General features: G+C 40.3%; 1 protein-coding gene across 3 annotated transcripts in view; it reads left to right on the top strand.

Annotated features, from left to right (window-relative positions):
* SPTA1 (spectrin alpha, erythrocytic 1) overlaps positions 1-26,664 on the top strand; it is a 100,952-nt gene that overhangs the window by 1,793 nt on the left and 72,495 nt on the right. For all 3 annotated transcript variants that reach the window (XM_036755326.1, XM_036755327.1, XM_036755328.1), the window contains exons 2-18: positions 165-290; positions 1,936-2,076; positions 3,044-3,190; positions 4,747-4,880; positions 5,914-6,058; positions 7,053-7,207; positions 9,141-9,276; positions 10,838-10,939; positions 11,890-12,027; positions 12,472-12,582; positions 14,006-14,083; positions 14,242-14,397; positions 16,494-16,698; positions 19,911-20,092; positions 22,509-22,752; positions 24,170-24,292; positions 25,582-25,799. In XM_036755326.1, the coding sequence (XP_036611221.1) occupies positions 165-290; positions 1,936-2,076; positions 3,044-3,190; positions 4,747-4,880; positions 5,914-6,058; positions 7,053-7,207; positions 9,141-9,276; positions 10,838-10,939; positions 11,890-12,027; positions 12,472-12,582; positions 14,006-14,083; positions 14,242-14,397; positions 16,494-16,698; positions 19,911-20,092; positions 22,509-22,752; positions 24,170-24,292; positions 25,582-25,799 (2,541 nt within the window). The remainder of the gene's footprint in view (positions 1-164; positions 291-1,935; positions 2,077-3,043; positions 3,191-4,746; positions 4,881-5,913; positions 6,059-7,052; positions 7,208-9,140; positions 9,277-10,837; positions 10,940-11,889; positions 12,028-12,471; positions 12,583-14,005; positions 14,084-14,241; positions 14,398-16,493; positions 16,699-19,910; positions 20,093-22,508; positions 22,753-24,169; positions 24,293-25,581; positions 25,800-26,664) is intronic.

Genomic DNA, 26,664 nt, shown 5'->3' on the forward strand with positions numbered 1-26,664 from the left:
ACAATTTATTCTAAAATGTAGATACCCTAGCCATATCCATTGGTTATCAATTCACCTCAGAATGAAAGAAGGGACAAGGTGAACTCTGATGATTTCTAGAGGATCTTGGGAAGTGGGAGCAGTGTGGAGTGCTCTAACCATCTTCTCTGGCTTCTAAACTACAGGGGAAATACCAGAAACATCAATCCTTTGAAACTGAAGTGCACGCAAAATCTAGGGTGATTCCTGAGCTGGAAGAAATCAGAAGAGATAGATTTGTTGAAGGACATTTTGCTCATGAAGACACCAAGGTGAGGAGAGTTCTAGAATCAATCAATCGGTCAACAAAGTAGTACTTATTAAATGCCTACTATGTTGACAGTCACTGTGCAGGGTCTTGGTAGAAAATTAAGCTACTCATTTTCGAGCTTACATTTGTTCTATCAGGGGAGACAACATGGGCATATAGTATTCCATACAAAATGATTGTAAAGTAAATGCAAGATTGTTAAATATAAAATTGTTAGAGGGGAGGGAGGGAATTAGAAGTTGGTGGGAACCATGTAGAAAGTACTTGAATCTTATCTTGTATAGAGAGGAGCCTCCTGACCTCTGTCTCATTGAATCACTTGTACCTTCTACAAGGTATCATCTATTTATCTATTTACCAGCTAGCTAGCTATTTATTTATCTAAGTATTCTGTTACCATTATCTATATGTACATAATGTGTACATATGTACAGGTGATGATACCATGTAGAAGGTACTTGAATCTTGAAGGGAGTGTTTCTATATATGCATAAATATATTTTACATACATATATGATATCTACATATATGAATAAATTATATATTGAATATTATACACACATACACATATACTGAATCACTCCCTTTAAGATTTAAATACCTTTTACATGTTATCAATTTATACACACACATATTCAATATGTGTGTATGTATATACATAGAATATATGTATATGTGTATAAACATACATACATATACATATATATATATATATATATATATATATATATATATATATATATATATATATATATATATATATATAATCTCTCTCCCTTCAGGTCAATGTATATGTACACACACACACACACACACATATACACAATCCAATGGGAATTATTATATCAAATCCACACAACCTTTTATCATCTAGTGGTAACCCAATAGGGGATTCCACTTATGTGTAGGCAGGAAGTGAATGACCTTTAAATTTAAAAACACCATCAATCCCCTCACCTCCACCCTGCCCATCCCCCACTCCACTCCAAAGACATCTGATGGAGTGCTAACCAAGGTAGGGCATAAGTTCCTGATTTACTATCCTCTTCCCTATGGCCATTTCTGCTCTTCTGAAGCATGTCCAACAAAGGGAAGCTGGATAATGAGAGGACTACAGACCATACCATGGTATAATTGGTTGAAATAATTGAAGACGTGAAATCTGGAGAAAGGAAAACTTAGGAGGTACATGAGCTTTATTCAAGGGCTTCGTAGAGTGTACTTGGAAGAGGAATGAGATTTGTGCAGTTAATTCTTAGAGGGTAAAACTAGGAGTAATGAGTAAAAATTTCCAAGGCGCTGATTTCCAATCCATAAAAAATGGACATTTTTTTTTTCTGATAGAATATAAGGTCCTTGAGTGTAAGCACTTTTTTGTTTTGGAATTCTCAGCACTTGGTGTAGTTCAATGCACATATCCTGTGCTTCATAAATATTTGTTACATTGACTATAAAACAAACTACACTAAAGAAAAAAAAGGTTCTCTAGGAAGTAAATCCTTCTCTGGAGGTCTTCCAATAGAGGCTAGAAGAACACTTCTTGGAAATGCTCTAGAGGATGGTCCTCCTCAGATGTGAGTTAGATGCAATGGCCACTGAGCTCCCTACTAATTCTGAGTTTCTGGTTCTGTGATTCCTCCCTCTAGGCACATCTGGAAGAGCTGAAGAGACTGTGGGATTTGCTCTTGGAGGTGACAGCGGAGAAGGGTGCCCGGCTGTTGCAGGTCCTGAAGCTACAGCAGTACTTGCAGGAGTGTGCTGACATCTTGGAGTGGATAAGTGACAAGGTAAGAAACAGAGTGGCCCATGACTGGCCTGCCACCTCTGTCTAATAACAACTGAACGAAAGAGAATGGGGAAAAAGGCAGAGCTCAAGTAGGGATGTTTTACTTCCTGGTAGTGATGGAGGAAGAAGAGGCCTGATAGAGAATGGGGATGGATGAGTCCTGTGGGAATTGGAATAGGGGAAGACAAAAGGCTACCCCTGGGTAGATTTTATTTCAGAATAATGATAAACACTCCAATGTGTTTATATACAAGAGGAACTGAAAACAAGAAATATCAAATGATTTATCCCAAAGTTTAAAGGAATCTACATAATTATTAGAATCTATATAATTTCTTATATTCATGGTTACATTGAAGCTGAAAATTACTTTAGAGATAATCTAGTCCACTTCTCTTCCTACTCCTATTATACATATGAAGAAAGTTAAATACCAGAGAATCTAAGTGACTGCTTTCTCCCCTCCTACCACAATACTGGATGCTGCTCAAGAAAATTTATAATTATTCCAGGACATGTCTGATAAACATTTTTAGCTCCAACCTCATCTTTCATGACTCAGTGACTCTTCTATCCTTTTAATGGTTGCCCTTGTTACTATAGTACTAGTGACACCTAAGAAAGATGTGTGCCTTTTGGGCACTTGAAGAATAATCCTTGAGTTGAATGAACTCCCTCCTAACAGGCTATGCAAATCGTGACAGTTTTATGTCACCAGGCAGTGTTTTCAAGGGTTCCTTCGACTACTGTCTTCTCCCTCAATGGAAGTTAAGAGCAGGTGACCCCATGGGCCATGAGGCAAATGCCATATGTGCCAAGGGTAATCCCATCCTGTCATTTAATCTCTCCTAAGTGGGTTTCCCTTGGCTCTTCTCTTAATATTCTCCTTATTCACTTTCTGCCCACGTCATATGTCTGGTGTCTGGACCCTGCCAGAGAATTTCTTAAATGGTTCTATACCCCTACAGGAAGCCATTGTGACATCAGTAGAACTGGGTGAAGACTGGGAGCGGACCGAGATTCTGCACAAGAAATTTGAGGAGTTCCAGGTTGATTTGGCAGCTCGTGAAGGACGAGTAGATTCAGTGAATGAGTTTGCCAACCAGTGTGCTCAGGTAACATGGAAGCAGGAGATATAGTCCCCGGGGAAAGCACAGTGGCCATAGTGGGTGACAGGTCCTTGACAAACCATGATAGATGCAGTGGAGGGGTGGGTGGAACACATCTAGGGAGAAAGAGGAGTGATTTGTCTCCCGAGAAAAGGGCCCTGGGCACAGGTGCTGACCATCATTTCTGGTCCCAATGCACTCCTCTGGAAGGATAAGGAGGAGTACCACTAGGTGAGAACAACCAGCTTTGGATTTTCCATACTCACAGAATCAAACAGTGCTGTGACGAAACAAAAAGTCAAAGAAACCATTCCCATTTGACTTCAGAATGTATTGTAGATTTTTCTTTTCCTAAAGCAAAGAGATTTTCCTTCTATTTTTAAGGCTAATAGTAAAATGAGCACTCGTGTTAATGCTACACACAGGCTGACTCTGGGAGAAACACCATATGGGTATTCTGGGTAACAGGAGGAAGGCAGATTAAACTCTATTAGTATAGAGTATAAGGGTGTAACTAACTCATTATTGGTAACCCTCATAGAGATAACTGGGAGGTGACTATCTCGTGCTGTCCCATTATCCCATTTCATTTAGAAGACAACCGTGAACCATAAGGATTAGTCTGTCCCTGTTGCTGATGATAGGGACTATAGTAAGTGTAGTATGGGGTCCAGGACAGAAGCATATATGTTCTGATGACCAATTAAAAGCTTTTTCTACTCAGATGCATATATGAACTTTTCCCAATTTCCATCCTCCACTTTTTGAATTTTTAAAGCATTATGCATGGTGGATACAGAGCTGGCCTCAGAACCAGTAAGTCTTGGGTTCATGTACCTCTGAATAAATATTGGCTTTGTGATTCGGAGAAGCCATTCAGTGTCCCAGTACTATGTGCAATTCTCTAAGAATAAAAGTCCTAGGTGCTGACCTGCACTGTTGGGGTGGGGGTCTCCCTCGCCTGGGAGATTCCTATGCCAATGAAATCACAGGTTTAGTTCCTATTCTTAACCCAAAGTGTTGCACAGTATAGGAGCTGTTGTTGTTGTTGCAAAACTACCTCAGATGCAAGAACATAGGCTAATGAGAACATAGCTTTATTGCTAGGACTAGATCCTCATGGCCACCCTAGACTACAACACTCAAGGAGAGGATGTGCTGTGCTCAGGTAAGGGCAGTGATTGACCATATAGGAATGGCTCAGAATGACCAAGGGGAGAGAGAGAGAGAGAGAGAGAGAGAGAGAGAGTGAGAGAGAGAATTCCTTTGTCCAAAGGGTTACAAAAGACCAACACAGCAGAGTTTTGAAACAAAAATCAGAGTCAGATTCCATTTGTTTAGAATATTTGGCATTAATGTCTGCAGAATTTTGTAAATGCCACTCAAAGCAAATCTAGGAGGAAAGGAGAAGGGAGGTCTCTCATACCAGGTTAGTATGGACCATTCCACAGTTGGAGGAGTATGGACTACCTTCATGACATACTGGGGGAAAAATCTCTTTGTGCTAGCCTTTATCTGCTTCCAGTAACCCCCTAACTTCTATATTGCTTTGGTCCCCAAAGGAAGATCACCCACAACTGGAGCTAATCAAGTCAAAGCAGGATGAAGTAAATACCAACTGGCAGCGTCTCCAGGGGTTAGCTCTCCAGAGGCGGGGCACTCTTTCTGCTGCGGCTGACTTGCAGCGCTTCAACAGGTACTGATACATTAACTCTGGGGCCTCTTAAAGCTACTGATGGAGTGTGACCTCTGGGGCTAGGAACTTTTATAATATGTAATTTATTCTTTGATATCAATTGTTTGAGAACATCTTGGTGTGGTGGTGGTAAGTATCATAGTTGGGGGATACAGGTGCTAAAAGTGTTGGTGGTAGAAGGATTATTGGGGAAGGGGATTTAGAGCTGAAGTCCTTACAGCCTCAAGAAGACTCAGGTATGTCCTTGAATGCATGGCCCAAATAATGGAATCTTAGCACTCCCCCTCTTTCTGTAAAGGAAGCATTTGCCATGTAGAAAGGATGAATTCTCATGTCAGAAAGTGTGTTCATGGATGAGTCTCCTGGAGGTTAGCTGTAACTTAAGTGATATCATTAAAAAGGAGCCTGAAGAGATTGCTTTCTGCACCATTCCTCTCCCACCTCCCTTTTGAAAAAGCTGGGGGATGAATCCCTCCTCCCTCGCTACCAACCCCTTCCAAAAATCCTAATACTTGTTGGTGATGGGGACTCAATGAAGAGGAGCCAGGGAAATGAAGCCCTGAGGAAAGGGTAGGAATCAAGTTTTGAAAAGAGAGGGTAAATGGAGTGCTTTGCATAATACAGCCAGAGTTAATGGGGCTACCAAATCCAAATGGCTAAAACAGGAACCAGAAAAGGAGATCATGGCAATAGTTCAAAGATGGACCCCCAAGTCAGGAAGAACACTTTCTGAAGCAGGGCAGTTGATATGGGTGAAATGATGTTTTGACTCATATAAACTTTGACTCATGTAAACATTCTTTTACACTCATGTCGATGTTGGTTTATTGGTCACGGACACTGCACAGACTATTTGACCAATGTCCCAATGTCTATTGCCCAGAATATAGGCTAGCGCCAGGGAGGGCAAGGTTTTATCTTGGCAATCATGCCCTCTGCTGGTTGCTTGCTCTGTGGTTTTGATGCTATTTCTCTGGCTCCCCTGGTTCCCCTGAACCCTCCCAAATTTGGAATTTATCTATGTGTCTGGTAGGGATGTGGCTGAAGCTATTCAGTGGATCAAGGAGAAGGAGCCTCTTCTCACCTCAGAAGACTTTGGCAAAGACCTGGTTAGTTCTGAAGCCCTGTTCCACAGTCACAAGGGCCTGGAAAGGAGCCTGGCAGTCATGGAGGACAAGGTGAGCACCAGGAATGGCTGGTTTCTCAAATTGAGATGTTTTCTTAACCATTCACCTTTCTTCAGGACCACCTGCAACTAAATCACCATGGATGGATGAAAAATTCTCCTGTATATAAAAATGACAAACAGAAAATTCTCATCAGTTTCCGACCCAGAAGCCCCTTGCTTCTATCTAACAAAGACTCTTGCTGATACAGCTTTTCTGTTTCTTTTGGTCCTACCTATGACTCCCCCCTCCCCCTAAAACACTAGGAATCCATTATTCAATCACCTTCCAAATTTTTCTTCAGACTCGATGATGCTATCTTTACCTCTCACCTAGGCAAAGAAGAAGCAGAGATGCTCTAGAACCTGGCCAAGAACTGCTTAATTGCTTAATAATTCTACAATCCCAGCAAATCACACATGTCATTTAACGCTGAGCTCCTTCCTCAGCAAAACAAAGCCACATTTTTCATTCCCCTTTCATGGCCCTGTTCCTGAGTTAGGTACTTGGCCTTCTCCTTACAGTTGTCCATGTTTATGTCCACTTGGGGAACCCAGAATGAATCCCCAGACTATAGGCAGAATATGACTTCTATTGGATTTAATGGTGTATGTATTCACAGCCACTCTATAGTAAATAAAAGGAAAATTGTCAATGACTGAGAAGTCATCATTCCCCTGAAACTTTGATTTAGAGTACCCACCCTCAGAAACTTCATCTGGCAGAATCTGGAAAGAGAATTGGATTTGCAGCCTGGGAAATGGGGTTCAAATCCTAGCTTTCCCACTCAATTCCTGTGTAGATTTGGTTAAGACACTTCACTCTGGGCCTCAATTTCCTTGTCTGTAAAATGAGGGAAGTGGGATTGGCTAAAATTATCTCTACAGTCTCTTCTACTTTACCTCTAAGTCTATGATACCAGATATTTTCTTTCTTGATTTAAGGGAAATAATTATCCATACCAAGGGTTCTAGATGAGTGCTGAAATCAGTTTTTCATCTTATAGGTGAAAGAGTTGTGTGCTAAGGCAGATAAGCTACAGGTTTCCCATCCCTCAGATGCATCTCAGATCCAGGAGAAGAAAGAAGAACTAGCCTCTAACTGGGCGCATATCCGGGCTCTAGCTACCAAAAGACAGGCCAAGCTTCAGGCATCATACTGGTAGGAAAAACCCCATCCCAGAGCTTCCTCACTTCAAAATCTGGGGTGTGAGTGGGGTTGGGGGGGATAAGCATGTCTAAGTCAAACATGAAAGTGGCAAAGTAGTAAAAAATTATAACAAGAATCTCTGACCTGCTGCTTGGATGAGGAATGGGAGTACAAATTTGTGTAGGTAAACCCTCTGTAGATTTACATAAAGTTAGGAAAATTAGTTTCTTTTGTCCTCATGGTTCTCTTCACCAAATAATCTGTGTTTATGTGTGTGTGTATAGACATAAATATGCATGTGTATATATATACACAAATATATACTTATGGATATGTACATATGTGTATTGTTTATATACACATATATACACATAGATATGTACATTATATAGTATTAAATGTAAAGAGAGACATACACACATATACATGTGTTGTGTACATATTTATACACACATTATATATGTATACATATGTAAATATATGTATATATTTATACATATTATACGTGTAGTATTTATATATCTATACGAACAGGTAGATAGATCAATAGATAGATATGTATAGAGATATATGTGTACACATATGTATGTGCTTTACACACGCATACACTACACTCATACGTATACTTATAGGTATTGAGATGCCTCTATACATATAGCCACGTATATGTCAGTTTTCCTCCTTATAACTAGGGTAGCCCAAATTTCCTCATTTATAAAACAAAGGTATTGTATTCATTAACTTGTAAGCTTCCTTGGAGTCCTAAATGTATGGACCAATGAGTCCATGAGGTCTTTTCTAGATCTAGCTGTAAGATCCTATGGTTTGTTCCATGTAGTTAAACAATTCACACATGTTCTGATTTATATCATCTTGGCAACAATTCTGAAAGGTCATACCTCTGATTACTTATGACAACAGAAGACCAACCAGTAAAGTTTATATTGTTAAACAAAATTAATCTGAATGATGGTAATCTTTCATGATAATAAAGTACTTTTAATTTTGTAAAATGCTTTCAAAACAGGATTTGCATTTTATCATCCCAGTAACCCTTACATTTGCTAAGACATAGAGTTACATAATATTTATATTTAGATATGGAAAATGAGGCAGGTCAATTTAAATAACTTTCTTGGAGTCATAAAGTTAGTTAGTGGTAGAATGGGGACTAGAAGCCAGTTCCCCAATGCACTCTAAACTAATATAGAGAATGTGATACATAAACTGAATAAATACAAAGTCAAGGGTTTCACAGCCATCTCAGTGCAAGCTATTTGCGATCAACAGATAATTTGAAACCAATAAAATATAGTTTATATTTAACTCTGAATGGAATTTTGCATAGATTCACCTTCCTATATATTTTCCTTTGGCTACAATGCATATGAGCCTATATTATCTGAGCCAAGATCAAGCAGATAACAAACACTTTCAAGCATCTTTGAGTAAGGCACTGTGTTCATTTATGAGAAGTGAAGAGCAACTTGAGAGAGAAAGCAAGCAAGAGGGAGATACATGCCTGAATTAAAATATGTGTTGTGGACAAGTCACCAAGTAGATAATCCACATCCAGATCAAGTAACACCAATCAGATTTTTGCTTTTGACTTTTTACATGACCTAGAGTAAGTCATTTTAACTTCCTCATTTTTTTCCCATGTGAAAAATTCAATGAATCTTAACTGAGCAAATATTTACTTTGAGTTGAAGGAAGATCTGGCTCCTTGAGCTTTGATCCTCAGGGATAGAGAATATACTGCAGCATCTTTTAACTGTCCATTTTCGTTTTTCAAAACCCTCCAATCCGGAGGTCTGTAGAGTTACCTTCCTTTTGTGGAAATTTAAGCACATTGGGTATTTTTCCTCTTCCCAGGGGCCCTAATTAGCTAGGTAGACTGACTGTCTCTCTCCTCCCCTGCTCCTTTGCCCTCTCCTTATCTTAGGTACCAGCGCTTCTTGTCTGACTTTGATGAACTCACTGGCTGGATGGTAGAGAAAACAGCCCTTATCAATGCAGATGAGCTGCCAACAGATGTGGCAGGTGGGGAAGCCCTGATAGACAGGCACCAACAGCATAAGGTATGGCATCTGTTCCCCATGACCTGTTCCTCTTCATAGTTCATTTCTCAGTAGGACTTATGAGGGCCCCATGTCCTGCAAATTGCTTTAGCTCAAACCTAAATCAAAATCATACATTTCATGCCACCTTCAAGTGAAGCTGTATCTTATAGGCTGTGACTTTATGACATATAGATAAGAAGAGGTCTCAGTAGTAGACACTGGGGAAATATTAAAAAAAATTATAAAGACAAAGGAGGAACACAGGCAAAGTATTTGAGGAACATGCGGAGAGGGAGGTATCACTTTCATCTAGAGGGACCAAGAGAGTCTTCATGGAGGAGGATAATCAGTCAATAAACAGTTATTAAAGCAACTACTAAGTGCATGAGATTATGCTAAGCACTGAGGTTACAAATACACAAAGTAATTAAAAAAATTAAAAAAAAAACAACAAGAGGTAGTACCAGAATTGGGCCTTGAAAACAGAGATGATGAGCAAGTGTATTCAAGGTATGGAGAACAGTTTCCTGGATATATGGAGGTAGGAACCCTTCAAGAGGACATCAAAGAATAGCCAATGACAATCTGGCTGGAATGTAGAGTGAAAGAAGGGGTGTACAGGGAAATAAAATTAGAACTAGTTTGGGAGGAGGGTGAGGAGGATGCATATACTTGGCGAAGGAGTCTATACTTTATTCATGAGGAGGCCACTAAAGGCTTTTGAACAGGAAGGTGATATAGTTAGTTCTGCATAGACCTTGTAAGAGATCAGGAGAAATCCCTCTTCACATTTGTAAGGCCCAAAGCTATAGCCTTGGCCACACTTGTCTTACACTTAGTTTATGGCCAGAGACACACTGTCCACAACCTCAGCGTGGAGAGGTTGATGATTCAGAGAGCGTGGTGATTCAGACCTTTTATGAGTCATTGTCCTCAAGGAGATAATAAATTTAAGACGAGGACAATCTTTATTATTAGTCTCTGGATGAAATCAGATATTGTGGTCAGCATCTATTATGACAAAACTTTGTATGTGACCTCATAGCATCACAAATAGTGAATTTTTTTTAAATCATAAGAATGAACTGCTTTTAGAGTCTGGAGTTACCTTGATCCTGGACTGTCCTGGAAAGCATTGAGGATTAGGGGGTTGTAACCACTGACTCTCCTCCTCTGGCGTTTAAGTTACTTCAATTGCTTATACAATGTCTCTGTCTCAAGTTTGGACAGACTGCTTGGAAATAATGTTTTGATAGGACTAGATCAGAGATCAGCAAATGATGGCTTGAGGTCCAAACCCAACTCACTACTTGTCTTTGTATGGCTTATGAGCTTTAAAAACCTAAAAGCCATTCTTAGCTAGCAGACCACACAAAATAAGGATTTGGCCCACAAGTCATAGTTTGCCAATCTTTAGACAAAAACCAAGAGAGTGGGTCATGGAGTGAGGTCACATCTCTATCAACAAGATTCCATAACTTTCCTTGACCACCAATGTCTGTGTTTCCCAGTTTTATGTGGTAGAAAAATCTGCATTCTTCTGACTTCAACTTAATCACATTTTGTCTTGTAATCACAGCATGAAATTGATTCCTATGAAGACCGATTTCAGTCAGCAGCGGAGACTGGGCAGTATCTGTTGGATGCTGACCATGAGGCCTCTGAAGAAGTTCATGGAAAGGTAACTTGGACGTTTTAATGACTAGTAATTTGCTTCCTTTTTACCCTGAACAAAGGTCCAGAATATACTAAAAGTCTTAAATAAGAGACACTTCAGGAAAGCATTTAGATAAATGCTTCTCTGTGAGATTAACTTATTTCTAAGGTCTCTTCAGGCTTCAAAAGTCTCTGATGAGTGAAACTTCACCCAACCTATAACAGATACGAGTATTCCTGTTACCAAAGACCTCCAGCAATGGAATTGCCATATTCATTCTCTGTCTATCTTGTCAGTTTAGTGTTCTAAAATCATCCTCACTGGGTAGTCCTTAGATCTTCTGTATGTAGCTGGAAAGAGCTTAGAGAACCCAACACCCTCCTTCTTTAGATGAGGCCCTGGAGAGGCAAATATCCAAAGATCATTTAAGTAGCACTAGGTAGAACTGGGGCAAGAATCCAAGTGCTCTGATTTCCATTATCTCATGCTGCTCTTAGCTTTCTGATCTGGTCATTCAGTCTGGGGATCCATCTTATTTTGAAGCTTATAGCCCAATTCCTATTGACTGCACAAATGTGATTCCTGCTGGGACTGCAAATGAGGGACTCATCTGGTTTACTTAGTGAAAGAAAGTTGCTGAGTGAGTTAGCTCAAACAGAGTAGTAATAATAATATCTGGCATTTATATGGTGCTTTAAGGTTTATGAAACACCTTACATATGTAATTTAATTTGACCCTCACAACTCTGTGAGGTAGTGCTATTATTATCCCCATTTCACAGATAAGATAGCTGAATCTGAAAGAGCTAAAGTGGAGCAAAGGTCATATCATGTAATTTGGTCCTGGGAGTCCCTAGTCTTTAGGCTCTGTTCATGACACAGTTGGGGACTCAACTCAGTTGGACTATCACAGATCTTACCTCATTAAGCCCCTTCCCCCAATCAACCTAACTTGTTCTCTCTCTTCCCTAAAGATGTCTTCTCTTGACAATGATCATGCTGCACTCTTGGAATTATGGGAGAGACGCCATCACCAGTATGAGCAGTGCTTGGACCTGCACCTTTTCTATCGAGACAGCGAGCAAGTGGACAGTTGGATGAGCAGACAAGAGGTGAGGAGAGAACACAGTATCAGCCTTTAGTCCCCTGAAGAGTAGGGGAGAGAAGGTCCAAAGCTGTCCACTTGAGGGCCATATAGTCCATCTGTGGTGTCAGAACAGAGATGACAAAAAAGGCACAAAACACAAAGATAACAAGCAGGTACAAGTGCTGTACTGGACAGGGATGGACAAGACATTAAGAGAGCAACTTCACAGAGCAGGGGTTGTGTTGTGGTAGACATGAAAGGGAGGGAGGTATGTAAATTAGTGAAGAGGACTGAGGTAGAAAGGACCTGATAAACTTTGGAAATGCCATCTGCTTTAAAGGTAGGAAGGCAGGGATGAATATTTTGTGATGTCTTTGTCCAATGTCTTTCTGATTTGTTTCTGTTTATTCACTTGGGAACCTGACTCTGATCTGGATATCATCATCTTCTGTTGATATCCTCTCTATAGGCCTTCTTGGAGAATGAGGACTTGGGGAATTCCCTGGGCAGTGTGGAAGCCCTTCTTCAGAAGCATGATGACTTTGAGGAGGCCTTTGATGCCCAGGAGGAGAAGATTACGGTAAGTCCTGGGTCTTGGGTTTAGATAGTGAATTTGATGTGGGTGGAGGCCTTCTCTTCCACCTTACTGTTTCCAGTCAGGACTGCTCCTATACTGTCTCAAATATATGTGGTTATAAATTTTTTTGGAGTGAGGGGAGTATATTCTGGAAGAGATGATATGCCTTCTCTTTCTTACTCTTTCTGGTTTCCAACAACCCTCACTGCCAAGAAGGTTTTCCTGACATTCAGCATAAATTCTCCTTTTCTTGACTTTAGAAAGATAGAAAGCAATGCTTCTCAATCTGCTATTTAACCATTCGCCATGCATTTGAATCATAAAACAATCAACCTTTCACTTTCTCTTCTCTAGTCTGAATAATTCTTTGAAAGAAATCTTCAGAATCATATCTGGATTCCCAAGTTATATCCAAGTACTCATCTGTGCATATTTTTCTCTAGTAGAATCTAAGCTCCTTGAGGGCAGGATTATGCTTGTATCTCCAATTTTTAGCAACAACTTCTGGCACATGATAGATACAATAAATGTTTGTTGAATTATATTGAATTGAATTATTTTATAGTATTTTTCCCCTCTTTCTTCTCTGCCCCCTACCCCAATTTTCCCTATTCCACTTAATCTGTGGAGCTCAGCAATGGCATTAAGATTCTAATCAAAGACTGTCCAGATCAAAGCAACAGATTCATGGTTTTAGCCCACTATGTATCTTTTGGTTCTTACTAGAAATTTGTCTCCTGTTTTTTAAAATAATTGAAAAGCATCTCAAACACAGCTTTGGGTTGCTGCTTCGTGATTGGTCTTCTTCAGTTCTTATCTGCCATATTTGCCTCTCAGCTATCTTCATGAGACCATAGTCTCTACCCACCAACCCACTAATAATAATTATAATAATAGATAACATTTACTTAGTACTTACTATGCTCCAGGCACTATGCTAAGTGCCTTATAATTCTTTTCTCATTTCAATTTCACAACTCTAGGAGGTAGATGCTATTATTACCCCTATTCTACAGAGGAAGAAACTGAGGCAAAAAGATTAAATGACATGCCCAGGGTCACCTAGCTACTAAGTGTCTAATGTCATATTTGAACTCAGGTCTTCCTTCCTCCAGACCTGGTGCTCTATCCACTGTACCAGAGCTTCTCATCCATTCCCATTCATCCTTGACCTCTGTGCTAATATTGTACTCAACCTTTCCCAGTCCTCGTAAGAAAAAGAAATAGAATTGACAAGTCTTTTCTGTCTAATTTTTAGCCATTCTTATCAGGGACATCAGAGGCAATGTCACCTATTTCTAGAAGGTCTGATTTTTGAAAAGTTTCCTTTCAGAGCACTTGCTTTCCAAGACAAGTTTTTTAATAACTTGCACAACTTGTATCCACTGTCCTCGTAGTAACCAAATCTCTCTCTCTCTCTCACCAGACGCTGGACAAGACAGCAACCAAACTGATCGACAATGACCATTATGATTCTGAGAATATTGCTGAGATCAGGGATGGGGTATGTCTGTGTTTTCCGTAGCCATGAGTGGGGTATCTGTCAATTGGGTTTCAGGGACTTAGCTGTGTGGTGAGTGCTGGGGTGGCAGGTGCTGCTGGTGTTTTTGCATGACCCTTGTAGTTTTGCTGATGGCAATGTTGTCTGTGATTCTTTTATAGCTTTTGGCACGGCGAGATGCCCTGCGTGCCCGGGCTGCTGCCCGACGGAGGCAGCTGGAAGATGCCCTACTTCTGCAGCAGCTCTACCAAGACTCTGATGACCTGAAGAACTGGATCAATAAGAAGAAAAAGTTGGCAGATGATGAGGATTACAAGGTGGGCAAGGTCTAATTCCAGGTATCTTCAATGGGCAACTATTCTTTATCCTGACCCTCCCCTCCCTTATCCAGAACACAGTTTGAAAAATTATGTTTCTGTCTCTTTCCTGGACGTGTCTTCCATCATGTCTTTTTGGTCACTTTGCTCCTCCAATGTTAGGGGAGTAATGTTTGTATTGTTAACACAAAAGGCTGGAAGCTGGAACCCACAAACTCACCAGCTCTATTTACAATAACACATATTAGAATTGCAAGAGCCCATCTTGTCAACCCACACATTTTACAGATTAGAAAACTGAAGTTCATGGGGGAGAAATGCTTTATCCCTCTTGATATTTTTTTTTTATCTTTTGACCTCTGTGATGTTGTGCTATAATTATCCTACTCCTAACTCCAGCATCTCACTCTTAGTCTTTTTACAGATTCCTCGTTCTCTTGCCTCTTAAATCCAGGCATTTCCCAAGGCTCTGTCCTTGGCTTTCTTTTTTCTCATGAACATACCCTCAGTTACCACTTCTAAATATATGACTCTAAAATATGTCCCTCCAGATTAGCTCTCTCCCCAAAGCTCCAGCCCTTCATCTTCAATTGCATACATAAAGATGTCTACATCTCTTTCTATTGGGAGTTCCTATTGATACATTAAACTCAATGTATCCAAAGCTAAATTTCTCTGTTTCTGTTTTTTTCTTTTTTAATATTTATTGATATATTTGTTTCTATGTAATTTTCATTTCTACATATGCTCTATATCAGGGCTTCTTAAACTTCTTAAGGTTTTTTTTTTCATTAGCAACCCCTTTTTACTGTTCAGCAATGTTTGTTGGCATTGCATGGCCTGGTGGCATGTGCCCTGCAAAGTGCACATGCTTTGTGTTCAGAACTAAGACTGCAGTGAAGTTGCCCAATGCAACATGGGCAAGCACTGTCAGAAACACCTCAGATCCATTATGCATTTGATTTTTAATTGATTTTTGGTCGTTGTGCTTAAGAAGAGTCTATATCTGTACCCCCATCCCCATCCTGAATGCCATGGTCTATATATAACAAGGAGAGGGGAAAAAGCAGTTCAGCAAATCAAACAACATATTTGTTTGACAATCTATCCAGCCACGTTCCACAATTACAATCCCCAGTTTTGCCGAGAAGGAAGTTGATTTTCACATATCTTTTTTGGTACCAAGAGTGGTCATTATAGTTGCACAATGCTCAGCTGTATCCTAGTTTGCTGTTATTCTTTTCATTTATACCTGCAAGCTATTGTACATATTGTTTTCCTGATGGTGCTGACTTCACTTTGCATCCATTCATAAAGTCCTCCAGGCTTCTCTGTATTCTTCATATTTGTAATTTCTCATGGTGGAGAAATATTTCATTATATTCATGTGCTGCAACTTGTTTAGCCATTCAATCAATGAGCACAACCCCTTTGCTTTTGTTGGTGGCACCGTCATCTTCCTGGCCATTCAGACTCAATAACTCAGTGGTCTTTGACTCATGTCTTATTCATATCCTCCAACCATATGTTTCACTCACATCCCTCAGCCAGTCTGGTGCCAAGTCCTGTTGACTCTCATCTACCCACTCCTGATGTAACCATTCTGTTTGAGGCTGTCATCAGCCATCACCTCGTTTATTATGACAATCACACTATTTTTCCTATCCCCAACCTCTTCCCGTAGGAACTCTCCAGTGTATGCCTCTGTTGGTGGGATACAACATCCATATTTGCGTGTTCATCATCATTGTATGTGTAGAGGAGAGAGATATTGTTGTGTAGTAGGGGTGAGGAACCTGCAGCCTTGAGGCCACCTGTAGCCCACTAGGTCCTCAAGTGCAGCCCTTTAACTGAATCCAAACTTCACAAAACAAATCCCCTTATAAAAGTATTTGTTCTGCAAAACTTAGGTTCCCCACCCCTGGATGGACAAGTAGGCAGTTGGGATGTTAAAAACAATCCTCTACTTCTTTGTCAATATTGTTAGGTTTTTCAAGAAACATATCCTTCGATTTCTATATTCTCTCTTTTGCCTTCAGAACTCTCACTTCTTCTTCTAACACTGCATTTCATTTCTATCTCCCTCTTTCCCCAAGGATGCACAGAACCTAAAGAGTCGAGTTCAAAAGCAGCAAGTGTTTGCGGAGGAGCTAGTGGCTAATGAGAAAGTCCTCAACGACCTGAAGAAAACTGGGCAGGAGATGATTGATGGCAACCACTATGCCTCTGACAATGTGGCTACCCGCATTAGTGAGGTCACTGCCCTCTGGAAGGAGCTCCTGGAAACTACAGAGCAAAAAGGTCAGAAGAAGGACTTCTCAAGGCAGGCTAATTTTGTTATTGAACATGGTCCTGACCAGGGCCTTGCTACCTGTATTATTGCGAATATGAATATCCCTCTTACTGCCTGATAAAGCCCAGTCTAAAGAAGATTTCCTTCTTTTCTTTAGTTGTTCTTTCCAGTGGCTACCTTACAGTCATCAAGTCCTTGTTATACCTTGAATTTTCTGAGCCTTCTTAAATTGACCGGGTCTCATTGTTCGAAAGGATAGCACAGGGAACATATACATACTGTGATAATTCATTGTTAACTCTACCAGAGGAACCCTAAATAGTACTGTCTCCATGACATGAAGACCAAGAGAATAAACCTTACTTCTGGGGCCACATTTCTTTTATATAGTCGTCTTATATAAGGACGTTGCAAGATAATCAACCCCTGTGCTATTAGGCTGCTCTATGGAGCAAAATGATTCAGCATTTATCTCTAGGGCCTGAAATTTTAAGGAGGCTAAGTGGTGTAATGGATAGAATTCTGGCATTAGAATCAGGGAGATTTTAGTTCAAATCCTGCCTCAGACACTGAGTGTCTATGTGACTCTGGACAAATCACTTATATTCTCTCAACCTCAGTTCCTTCATTTCTAAAATGGAGGTAATACTCACACTTTCATCATAGGGTTGTTGTGATGATCAAATGAGATAATGTATTGAAGTGTTTTGCAAACCTTAAAGCTCAATGTAAATGTTAACTATTATTATTAAATTCAGTAGGTTTTTGTCTTTTTGCTTAAACATTTCTACTTAATGAATCTTGTGGAAACATACAATGTTCCCCCTCCCCAACTCTGCTCCCACCCATCCTGGAATAATAATGGAGTAATACAAACCTAGGAAAAAAAGCCCTGGCCAAGGGCTGGCACAAATCCCACAACTATAAACTCCAGCCATCTTTGCCGTCTAATATGCATCCACCATTCTGCTATGCCAGCCCATTTTCTCTTGTTTGTGTCTCTCTGGAGTTTTCCTCTTCTGGAAGATACCATTCAGCTCTCCACCTTTTCTCTTAACTTTTTTTCTGGTTTAAATGATCAATAAATCAATCCAAAAAGAATTTTAGTGCTGGCTAAGAGCCTATTATGCTAATATCTACTTTCTCATGATGAGATATGTACTTCTTCTGTTCACTAGACTGGGCAAATTTCCACAATGCTAAGCTATTAACTGGACTTTTAAAGATAGACATTATCCCAAGTGATGTCACACAAGGCAAGGTTAGGGGTAGGACTTGAAGGTTGATTGTTGCTATTTGCCTCATGCAACCTGGGCAAGGACAGTCCTCTAAGAAAATATACCAATGTCCACAGTGGACAGTCTCACACTGTCATCTACCACCCTTCATTGGTCCCATTTCATTCACTCAGCTGGTCAGTTGTTAACAATCAACAACTTTTAATATATTTGTTTCTTAGCAGTCAGTCCTTCTCCTATGCTGAGTGCCTCCTAGCTATGGGCAGATGCTGGTTTTGGACATTGAAGGAAAACCAGGATAGGGTAAGGAGATCAAGTATTTGTCCTTGGAGCATTCCTAGTCTGATAGGGCAGAAAAAATATATCTATAGGACAAAGATGACAGTGAATAAGAGTAGGGGAGGGGCATCATTTTGGCCAGGATGTGTCAGTTAAGTTTGAATGAACCTAGTCTTTGCGTAATTGTCATTGGTGTATTTCTCTAATGTCATCAGTGCCTAGGTCTCCATGCTAGCTGTTCCCACAACTCTAGAAAAGAACAACTAGTGTCACATCTATTATGCTGCTTCCTCAAGGGCACACAGATGCAAGCATGCCATGACCTCTGGGTATCCATTCTAGTAGAAAGAACTTCAGAGCACTACAGAGATATTCATACATTGTTAGGGAATCAGAATTCTTCAAAGCCAAAATCTGGATGGTATAGTCAGTCATTCAGCCAACAAACATTTATTAAACACCGATTATGTGCCAAGCACTGAGGATTCAAATAAAGATAAACAGTATTCCACGCACTTAAGGTTCTTGTAACAGGAGTACATGGCAGAGATGTTCAAATAAACACTATATTGTTTCAGAATGGTAGTGGGCTAATTTCAAAATCACCAACAACCTCCTAATGTTGGCTCCTCCATAAAATAACCCTGTAGCTATCATTACTTCCATAGAGTAGGTTCGTCTTACTGGCTGTCATGGTTAGCATACTTGTGTGTTACTTCCTATGCTGACCTGGATAGCTGTCACCAATCTCTGCCTGCGTGACTGCTAGTAATTGCAAAAGACACAGAAGAGTGAGTTCAATGCTGGAGCTAGTCTGGTTGCAATAGGAGACATAATTGTTCTTAAGGATACAGCTAGAGGAGAGATCCATGTCCAAAGGGTCTTGTCATAGGTCATGAAATTTAGACTTGGTAGGGATCTAATAGGTCACTTGGTCCAACTCCTTTCTTTTGCAAGTGAGAAACCTGAGGAAAGACTTCATAGAAGGCAGTAGCATGGGACAGACTTTAGAAGGAAGGGTGGGACAAGTGAAAAAGAGGAGAAGCCATTCCAAGTTAAGGAATTATCATGATCAGGGTTAAGACTAGGAGACCAAAGGAATATCAGCCAAAGACAAAACAGGAAGAAAAATGGGAATGCTACAGGTCCTGATATCTAGCCAGGCTGTGAGTAGATTTAACAGCCAGTTGGTAATATTGTAGTCTTTGGGAGGAAACTGAGGACACTTGTTAGCCAGGCTCCCAATACTGGGAGTGAAGCCAATACTATCAACTACAACTCCTGCAGGACATAAATGGACTTGACTAACTATTATCATCAGAGCCCTCTCCAACTTTCCTATGTCTCTTAGGCATTGAGGGAATGGGGTTCAAGCTTAGTATAATGAAGATCCACCATGAAAGGAATTAAACGAGCATTTATTGAACATCTACTTTTTGCCAGTTACTGTATGAAGCAGTATAGAAATATTATCTTATTTGACCATCACAACAACTCTGGAAGGTGGGTGCTATTATGATCCCTATTTTGTCATTGAGAAAATTGAGGCAGAGGTTAAGTGACTTGCCCAGGATCACAAAACTAGTGAGTATGTGAGGTGGGATTTGCATTGAGGTCTTCCTGGTTCCAGACCCAGCAATCTATCCTTTCTGCTACAATAAAGTAAGTCATTTCCTGGGCCTGAGCCTCATGTCTCCCCACAGGAGCTCAGTTGCTTGAAGCCAACAAGCAGCTGCAGTTTGAACAGAATGTGGAAGACTTGGCACGCTGGCTGGAGGAAGTGGATGGTCAGGTTGCCTCTGAGGATTATGGGAAAGGCCTGGCTGATGTTCAGAATCTCCTTAGGAAACATGGACTCTTAGAGACTGATGTGGATGCTCATCAGGTAAATTCTTCAGCTATTGGGGTCTATTGAGGGTGGAGCCTATGGGCCATTAGACTGTGAGCTTGTGGAGGGAAGGGGCTGTCTTTTGGCTCTTTTTGTATCTCCAGAACATAGCAATGTGCCTGGCACGTAGCAGGTGCTTAAATAATGTTTATTGACTGAATGAGTGGGCACTCAGTAGAAAGTAAGGACATCCATGCAAAGGGTAGAGATCAAAAGTCAATAGCTCCTCTTCTGATCTAAGTGAACAGAATATTTATCCTTCCATATCTCAGGGTAAGAAAAAGAGAGCATGTATGAGGGGCATCTAAGTGCATTGGCAAGAGCACACACAAGGCTCCAGCCAGAAAACTTGGTTTCTGTTCCTGTTTTTGCCAGTTACTAGCTATGTCACCTTGGGCAAATGAATGAACCTATTTGAACCTTCATTTCTTTACCAATATGCAAATAACTTAATCCACAGGATTATTGTAAGTAAAGTGCTCTATAATCCTTAAAGTATTATAAAAGTGTTATAACACAAATATAATATATTTACATTTATGTATATATGTATATATAAGGTGTTGTATTGATTATGTGATAGGGCATAGGTATAAGCTACAGACCTAAAGATAGAGAGATAAGGTCCTACAGTATAGGTGGAAAAACCTCTACATATCAGAGCAGGAGAGTACAGGGAGAGATCTAGGATAGAATAACCATATAAGGTAAATCTGAGTAGACTTCTTGTAAGTGCAGAAAGGAAGAAAATCTTTGGACAAAGGAAGGGAGCTCTTTTGGGTGGTGGGTGGGGGGAGGTAGTGAAGAAAGCAATCAAGAATCTATAAATAGCCCAGGTGATGACTCTGAGAGGCAAAGACTGAAACTAGGTGCAGAATTTCCTGACTGGGGAGTAGAGTCCAAGCCAAAATGTTCCATTTAAAAACAATCAGAATGGGAGGCGTTTGGTGGAGAACCTTTAAAATAGGCATTGGGGAATGCACAGTTATTTATTAGTAGTAACTGTGATGGACAATCATATATTATAAAATTTGCAAAGTGCTTTGAATACTCTCCCATTTGAGCCTCACAGCAACCCTATGAAGAAGACACTGAAGGTATTCTTCATATTTTATAAATGAGGAGACCGAGGCTCAGAGAGGTAATACAGTTAGTGTGACATGCAAGATTTGACTCCAAGTTTTCCTGCCTCCAAGCCAAGTACCCTGTCAAGGACACCATGTTGCCTCCATTAAATAATTAATTGGGAATCACTATTAAATTCTGAGCAGAGAGGAGGGTTGAAATCAACATGTCAGCAGTGCCTTGCCCTCAAGAGAGGGATAGATGGGAGATCAGGTTGAACTATGCAGCTATATAAGGAGTTTGGATAATGACCTGCTGGGCACATATATCCATTAATCGCTCATATTTAACACCCTCTAGGCAACTCACTGAGACTATAAGTGGTAGAGAAAGCTTAGTTCTTATTGTTCAGCTGTTTTTCAGGCCTGTTGGACTCTTTGTAACCCATCTGGGGTTTTCTTGGCAAACATATTGCAGTGATTTGCCATTTTCTTCTCCAGCTCATCTGACTGGCTATTACTAGAAGGAGTTCCCTCACTTGGGAGTTGCCCAAACTGATAAAATCTAGGGCAGTGGAGTCCAAAAAGAAATGGGTCTTTGGTGCATATTGTCATAGAAAACCACAAATTAACATTATCTTTACTGCGTAGTATTTTATTTGTTTTGTTAAACATTTCTCAATTACATTTTAATCTAGTTGGGGCAGCATAGAAGAGTTTTGAGGATTGCTTTCTGCTGGGGATAAGTGTTTGACAGGAAGCATTTTGGAGTTTAGAAGGTTTAAAATCTTCATTATCTCTTTTGCTTCTCAGGATTGAGGTGGATAAAATTTTAGATCGGGGAGGTTATTATACGCATTTTATAGATGAGAAGATAGACTCAAAAAGTTTAAGCATAGTCATATAGCTATATATACTAATGAATGTCAGGGATTGGATTTGAATCAAAGTTTCTCCTGACACCAAGTTCATCTTTACACTGTGTCAGGACACTGTATTATTTTTATTCCCATGTACTCATACCCTGTGGCTTCCATTCTCCTTTTGGTTTTGTGTTTAGAAGGACACTAGAATTAATTAGATTTCTAATTCTTACCAACTTAGCTGTTGAACAAGCCAATTTATGTTAGTTTTCTCCTTTGTAAAATTCTCAGGTTAGCATGGATGATTTCTAGGTCTCTTTTCACCGTAGCTTTCTATAAATTTATGAATTTGGAGTAGAACAGAAAAGAGATCCTCAGTAGAATTCCCTAGAACTAATTGACAGAAACATTGCCTTGCTTATTATATAAGTGATGATCCTCCCTCAGGTCCATTTCCACTGACTGCATATTCTTTTTCACTATTAGGACCAAGTAGACACAATCACAGACCTGGCTGCCTATTTTGAGGAGGTGGAACACCCTGATGCTGGAGAAATGAAATTAAGGCAAGAGTCACTGGTGTCACATTATGAGGCCCTGAAGGAACCACTGGCCAAAAGGAAGAGGAAGCTCATTGACCTTCTACTACTGCAACAGATCTGCCGAGACACAGAGGATGAGGAGGCTTGGATCCAAGAGACAGAGCCTTCTGCAGCCTCCACTTACCTTGGTTAGTACACACTGAACTGGAAGCTCCCAGAACTTCCTTGCGATAGGAGGAAGCTAATGGTATCTTTGTCATTTATTAGCTATGAGGTAGGTATTTGGGAGTAGGGGAAAAGGCTAGAAGGAAGGGCTTCTCACATTGGGGAATGTCACATGCAAAGGAATGAAAGCAAATATGAACAAATTGAACATGGGAAATGGCCAATGACCTCTTAGCTCCTGCCTTTCAACTTTATGAGAATTTGCTTATTCCTCTTGGGGAAGGTTGTCCAGTCTGAATGAGGATTGTCTCCAGGATTTGGCAACTTCCACAAACCTGGCCAAATTCTAGTGCTGTCAGGACACTGGCAGGAATTTACATGATCTCAGAATACTCCTTTTACTCTTCCTTTTGTTTAGTGATCATGGACAAGAGTGTTAATCAAAGCTAGAGTTTAAGTCTTGTTTGGGGGAATGCTCTGTAGACTATGTTATTTGCAGGAATTAAATGGGATATAGAGTGCAGGAGATGTAGAGGTTGGATAAGCCAGCATCTGTGATTTGGGGGAACTTTGTATAAGAGCAGAAGTCATTACACAGAATTACACACACATACACACACATACACACACATACACACACACACACACGTAGAGAGAGAGAGAGAGAGAGAATTATATGCCAATGATTAGTGAGGAAGAAGAGTAGGTAGCAGTGTAGTGATTCCAGATTTTAAAATCAGGAGACTATTTTGACTCCCAGATCTCCTGTTTACAAGTTGAATGTCTCTATATGTCACTTCATGTGTTTAGACCTCATTTTCCTAATATGTTAAATGTAGATGTATACACATCAGCTATAAATATCATGGGGTAAAATGTGGGTTTAAATCCTGATACATATACTGAAGGATTAGAGTGACTAGAACCATATAGGGTTGTTTGTGGAGAGAAAACTTCTCTAAGTCTTGCAGGGTAGAAGGGCTTGGAGACAAATGAGGGTAAAGCTTGAGCAGGAATAAAGCTGGTCAATTTACTTGGTTGGAGCAGAAAGTCTAAACCAAGAGGGTCACAAGAAATGAGGGACATATGTATGGAACTAAGAAGAATTCAGTGAAAGAAATTTTAGAAATTATTATCTTTTTCTCAGGCTGTTAGAGAGGATGAAGGATAAATGCTCCCTTCCCTTTTATGAAGTAATTAATATAAGTCTTGGGGGAGTAAGAGGAAAGAAACTAAGTGAAGTTGGATGATGTCCATCCAAATGGATGGGTGAATTCCCAGGATACCTAGCCATCAGGCAGAGGTTCTTTGGTGTGAATTTTCAGTCCCAGGAGTTAAAGAGTGAAGGGGGTCCAAATAATCTTCTTTCTTTCCTCCACTAGATGCAAGGACTTGAAGATTTGTGAAATGGGAGTCTAAGAATCATTTTTCTCTTTTTAGGAAAGGACCTAATTGCTTCTCAGAACCTGTTGAATAGGCACCAAGTCATCTTGGCTGACATTGCCAGTCATGAACCCCGAATTCGCATCATCACAGAAAAAGGAAACAAAATGGTGGAGGAAGGTATGGTGATGGAGGCTACACACATCCTTGTTGTCCCAGAGCCCTCTGGACTAACTTTGTGACTCAGAATTAGGAAGATCCTTAGAAGTATTGAGTTAATCTCTTGTCCTAATATCTGCCACTGGGTGTTACAGTAGATAGAGCTCTGGGGCCTTAAGTCAAGAAGACCTGAGTCAACTCCAGCCTCAGACACTTACCAGATGTATGACTCTGAGCAAATCATGTGAGTTCTGTCTGCCTCAGTTTCTTCAATTTTAAAATGGAGATCATAATAGCACCTACCTCCCAAGGTTGCTGTGAAGATAAAATGAGATAATATTTATAAAGCTCTTAGTATAATGCCTCTGCTTAGTAGGCACTTAAAAATGCTCATCCTCTTCCTTTCCTCCTCCAATGTAAGAATCTCTTCTACTGTATCCACAATATGGGATCATCCAGCCTCTACCTGAGTACATTTCTCAATGGAGCATTCATTCCATTTTAATGCAACACTATTTATAAGACTTTTTTCCTCCCATTCATTAGCTTAAATTGATCTCATATCTTCAACTTATGACCCCAAATGTATAGAAGTGATCTCAGAGGTCATAGAACCTAACTTCTTTAGAAGTTCTGCCCTCTAGAGAAAGGGACAGGAGAGAATAAAACTTTATCCTCTTATTCATCTTACTTATATGTCTTCATATATTTGAAGCCGGCTATCACATATCCCTCCTGTCTCTAGATGAAATATACCCTTTTCATTTAAGTTTCTCAAGGTATAGATTTTGGATTTATTCACTATCCTGGTCATCCTCCTCTAAGCTTCCTCAAATTTGTCAGCATTCCTCTTAAAATGCCTGGCCCAGAATTGAACTTAATATTCCATATGTGTTTTCACTAATCACCTCATAGCAGTTATTTCTAACCATAACTGAGTCAGTAGGCCATTCGTGTTCACTTGCCAACTTCCAAGAGATCAGGCTCTCCCAAAGACTTAAGAAGATGCTTAGTCATCAAACTCTGGTAAGATGGCTTATGATGATTCCCAGAGTCCTCCCATTCTTCATGTTTTAGGGCTCCTCTAGAATCCATGAGCTTCACTCATGCGTAGCTATCCTCGAACCTCATGGCAAGAACCCTTTCAACATTGGCTTCTTCCTGCAACTCCAGTGACTCCTTATGCCACTTGGTGTTTACATAATAGATGGTCTCCTTATAGTTCTTTTATTCACTGTTGAATATATATTAGGACTATCTGAAGAGTGGGGAAGGGAGTCCTTAAAGGCTCCCTATACCTTGCTCTACAGGGCACTTTGCTGCAGATGATGTAGCCTCTAGGGTCAAGAGTATGAACGAGAACATGGAGTCCCTTCAGGCCCGGGCTGCTCAGCGACAGCGTGACCTGGAAGACAATGTACAGTTCCAGCAGTACCTTGCAGATCTACATGAAGCAGAGGCCTGGATCCGTGAGAAGGAGCCCATTGTGGACAACACAAACTATGGGGCTGATGAGGAAGCTGCTGGGGTAGGTTGTAAGAGGCCAGGGAACCCCAACTAGATGGAACCAATCTCCTCATGTGGGTCATTCAGTGCTTAAGTGCCATAAGGAATCCTATGCATAGGTAGTGGAAAGAACAATAGATGTGGGCTATAAAGACATGTGTTCACGTATTAGTTCTGTTACTTCTACCCATGTGACCTTTGGCAAATTGCTTGCTTTCTCTAGGCAGGGATATGCTGGTAGCTAGTTTATAACTGGGTCTCTAGAAAAATATAATGCATGCAGGTACATTTCGAGATTTAATCTTAGTTATTGACTTAAGCCTAGACAACCCACCAAACAATAATTTGAACCCTGATTTGTAGCATTTGCTCATTTCCAGGGTGCAATTGCTTATACTGAAAATTTACTGATAGGTTCTATGAGCTGATTCCAGCTGGCTCCAGTGCCCCTTCTGCCCCTCTCTCCCACCACCCTGTCTATAGGACTCAGTTTTCTCATCTGGAAAATCAAGGGCTTAGACTAGTGATTCCTAAAGTTCCTTCAAGGTATAACATTCAATGATTCTTTGGAGATCCTGGAAGAATCTAGTTAGGCCTTACATATTTGGGAATCCTTGGAATCAACAGGATCTTGTGGTGGGCCCCTAAAATTGATGTACTCTCTCAAAGGGTCCTTACTTTTTTTCCAAAGGCTCCTGAAATAACTTGGTTGGGAGCATGTCAGATGGAAGATCTAGAAGGCCCTGAGTTTCAGGAGGACTTTTTTGTTTGTTTATTTTTTGTTTAAAAGGCAGCCTGGTATAGTGGTCAGGGTACCCAGGAAGACCTGGGTTCAAATTCTGCCTTAGGTTAGCTGTTTGATGCTGGGCAAATCACTCAATGTGCCT

This window comes from Trichosurus vulpecula, chromosome 4 (genome assembly GCF_011100635.1).
Source record: "Trichosurus vulpecula isolate mTriVul1 chromosome 4, mTriVul1.pri, whole genome shotgun sequence".
Classification (NCBI taxonomy): Eukaryota; Metazoa; Chordata; class Mammalia; order Diprotodontia; family Phalangeridae; genus Trichosurus; species Trichosurus vulpecula.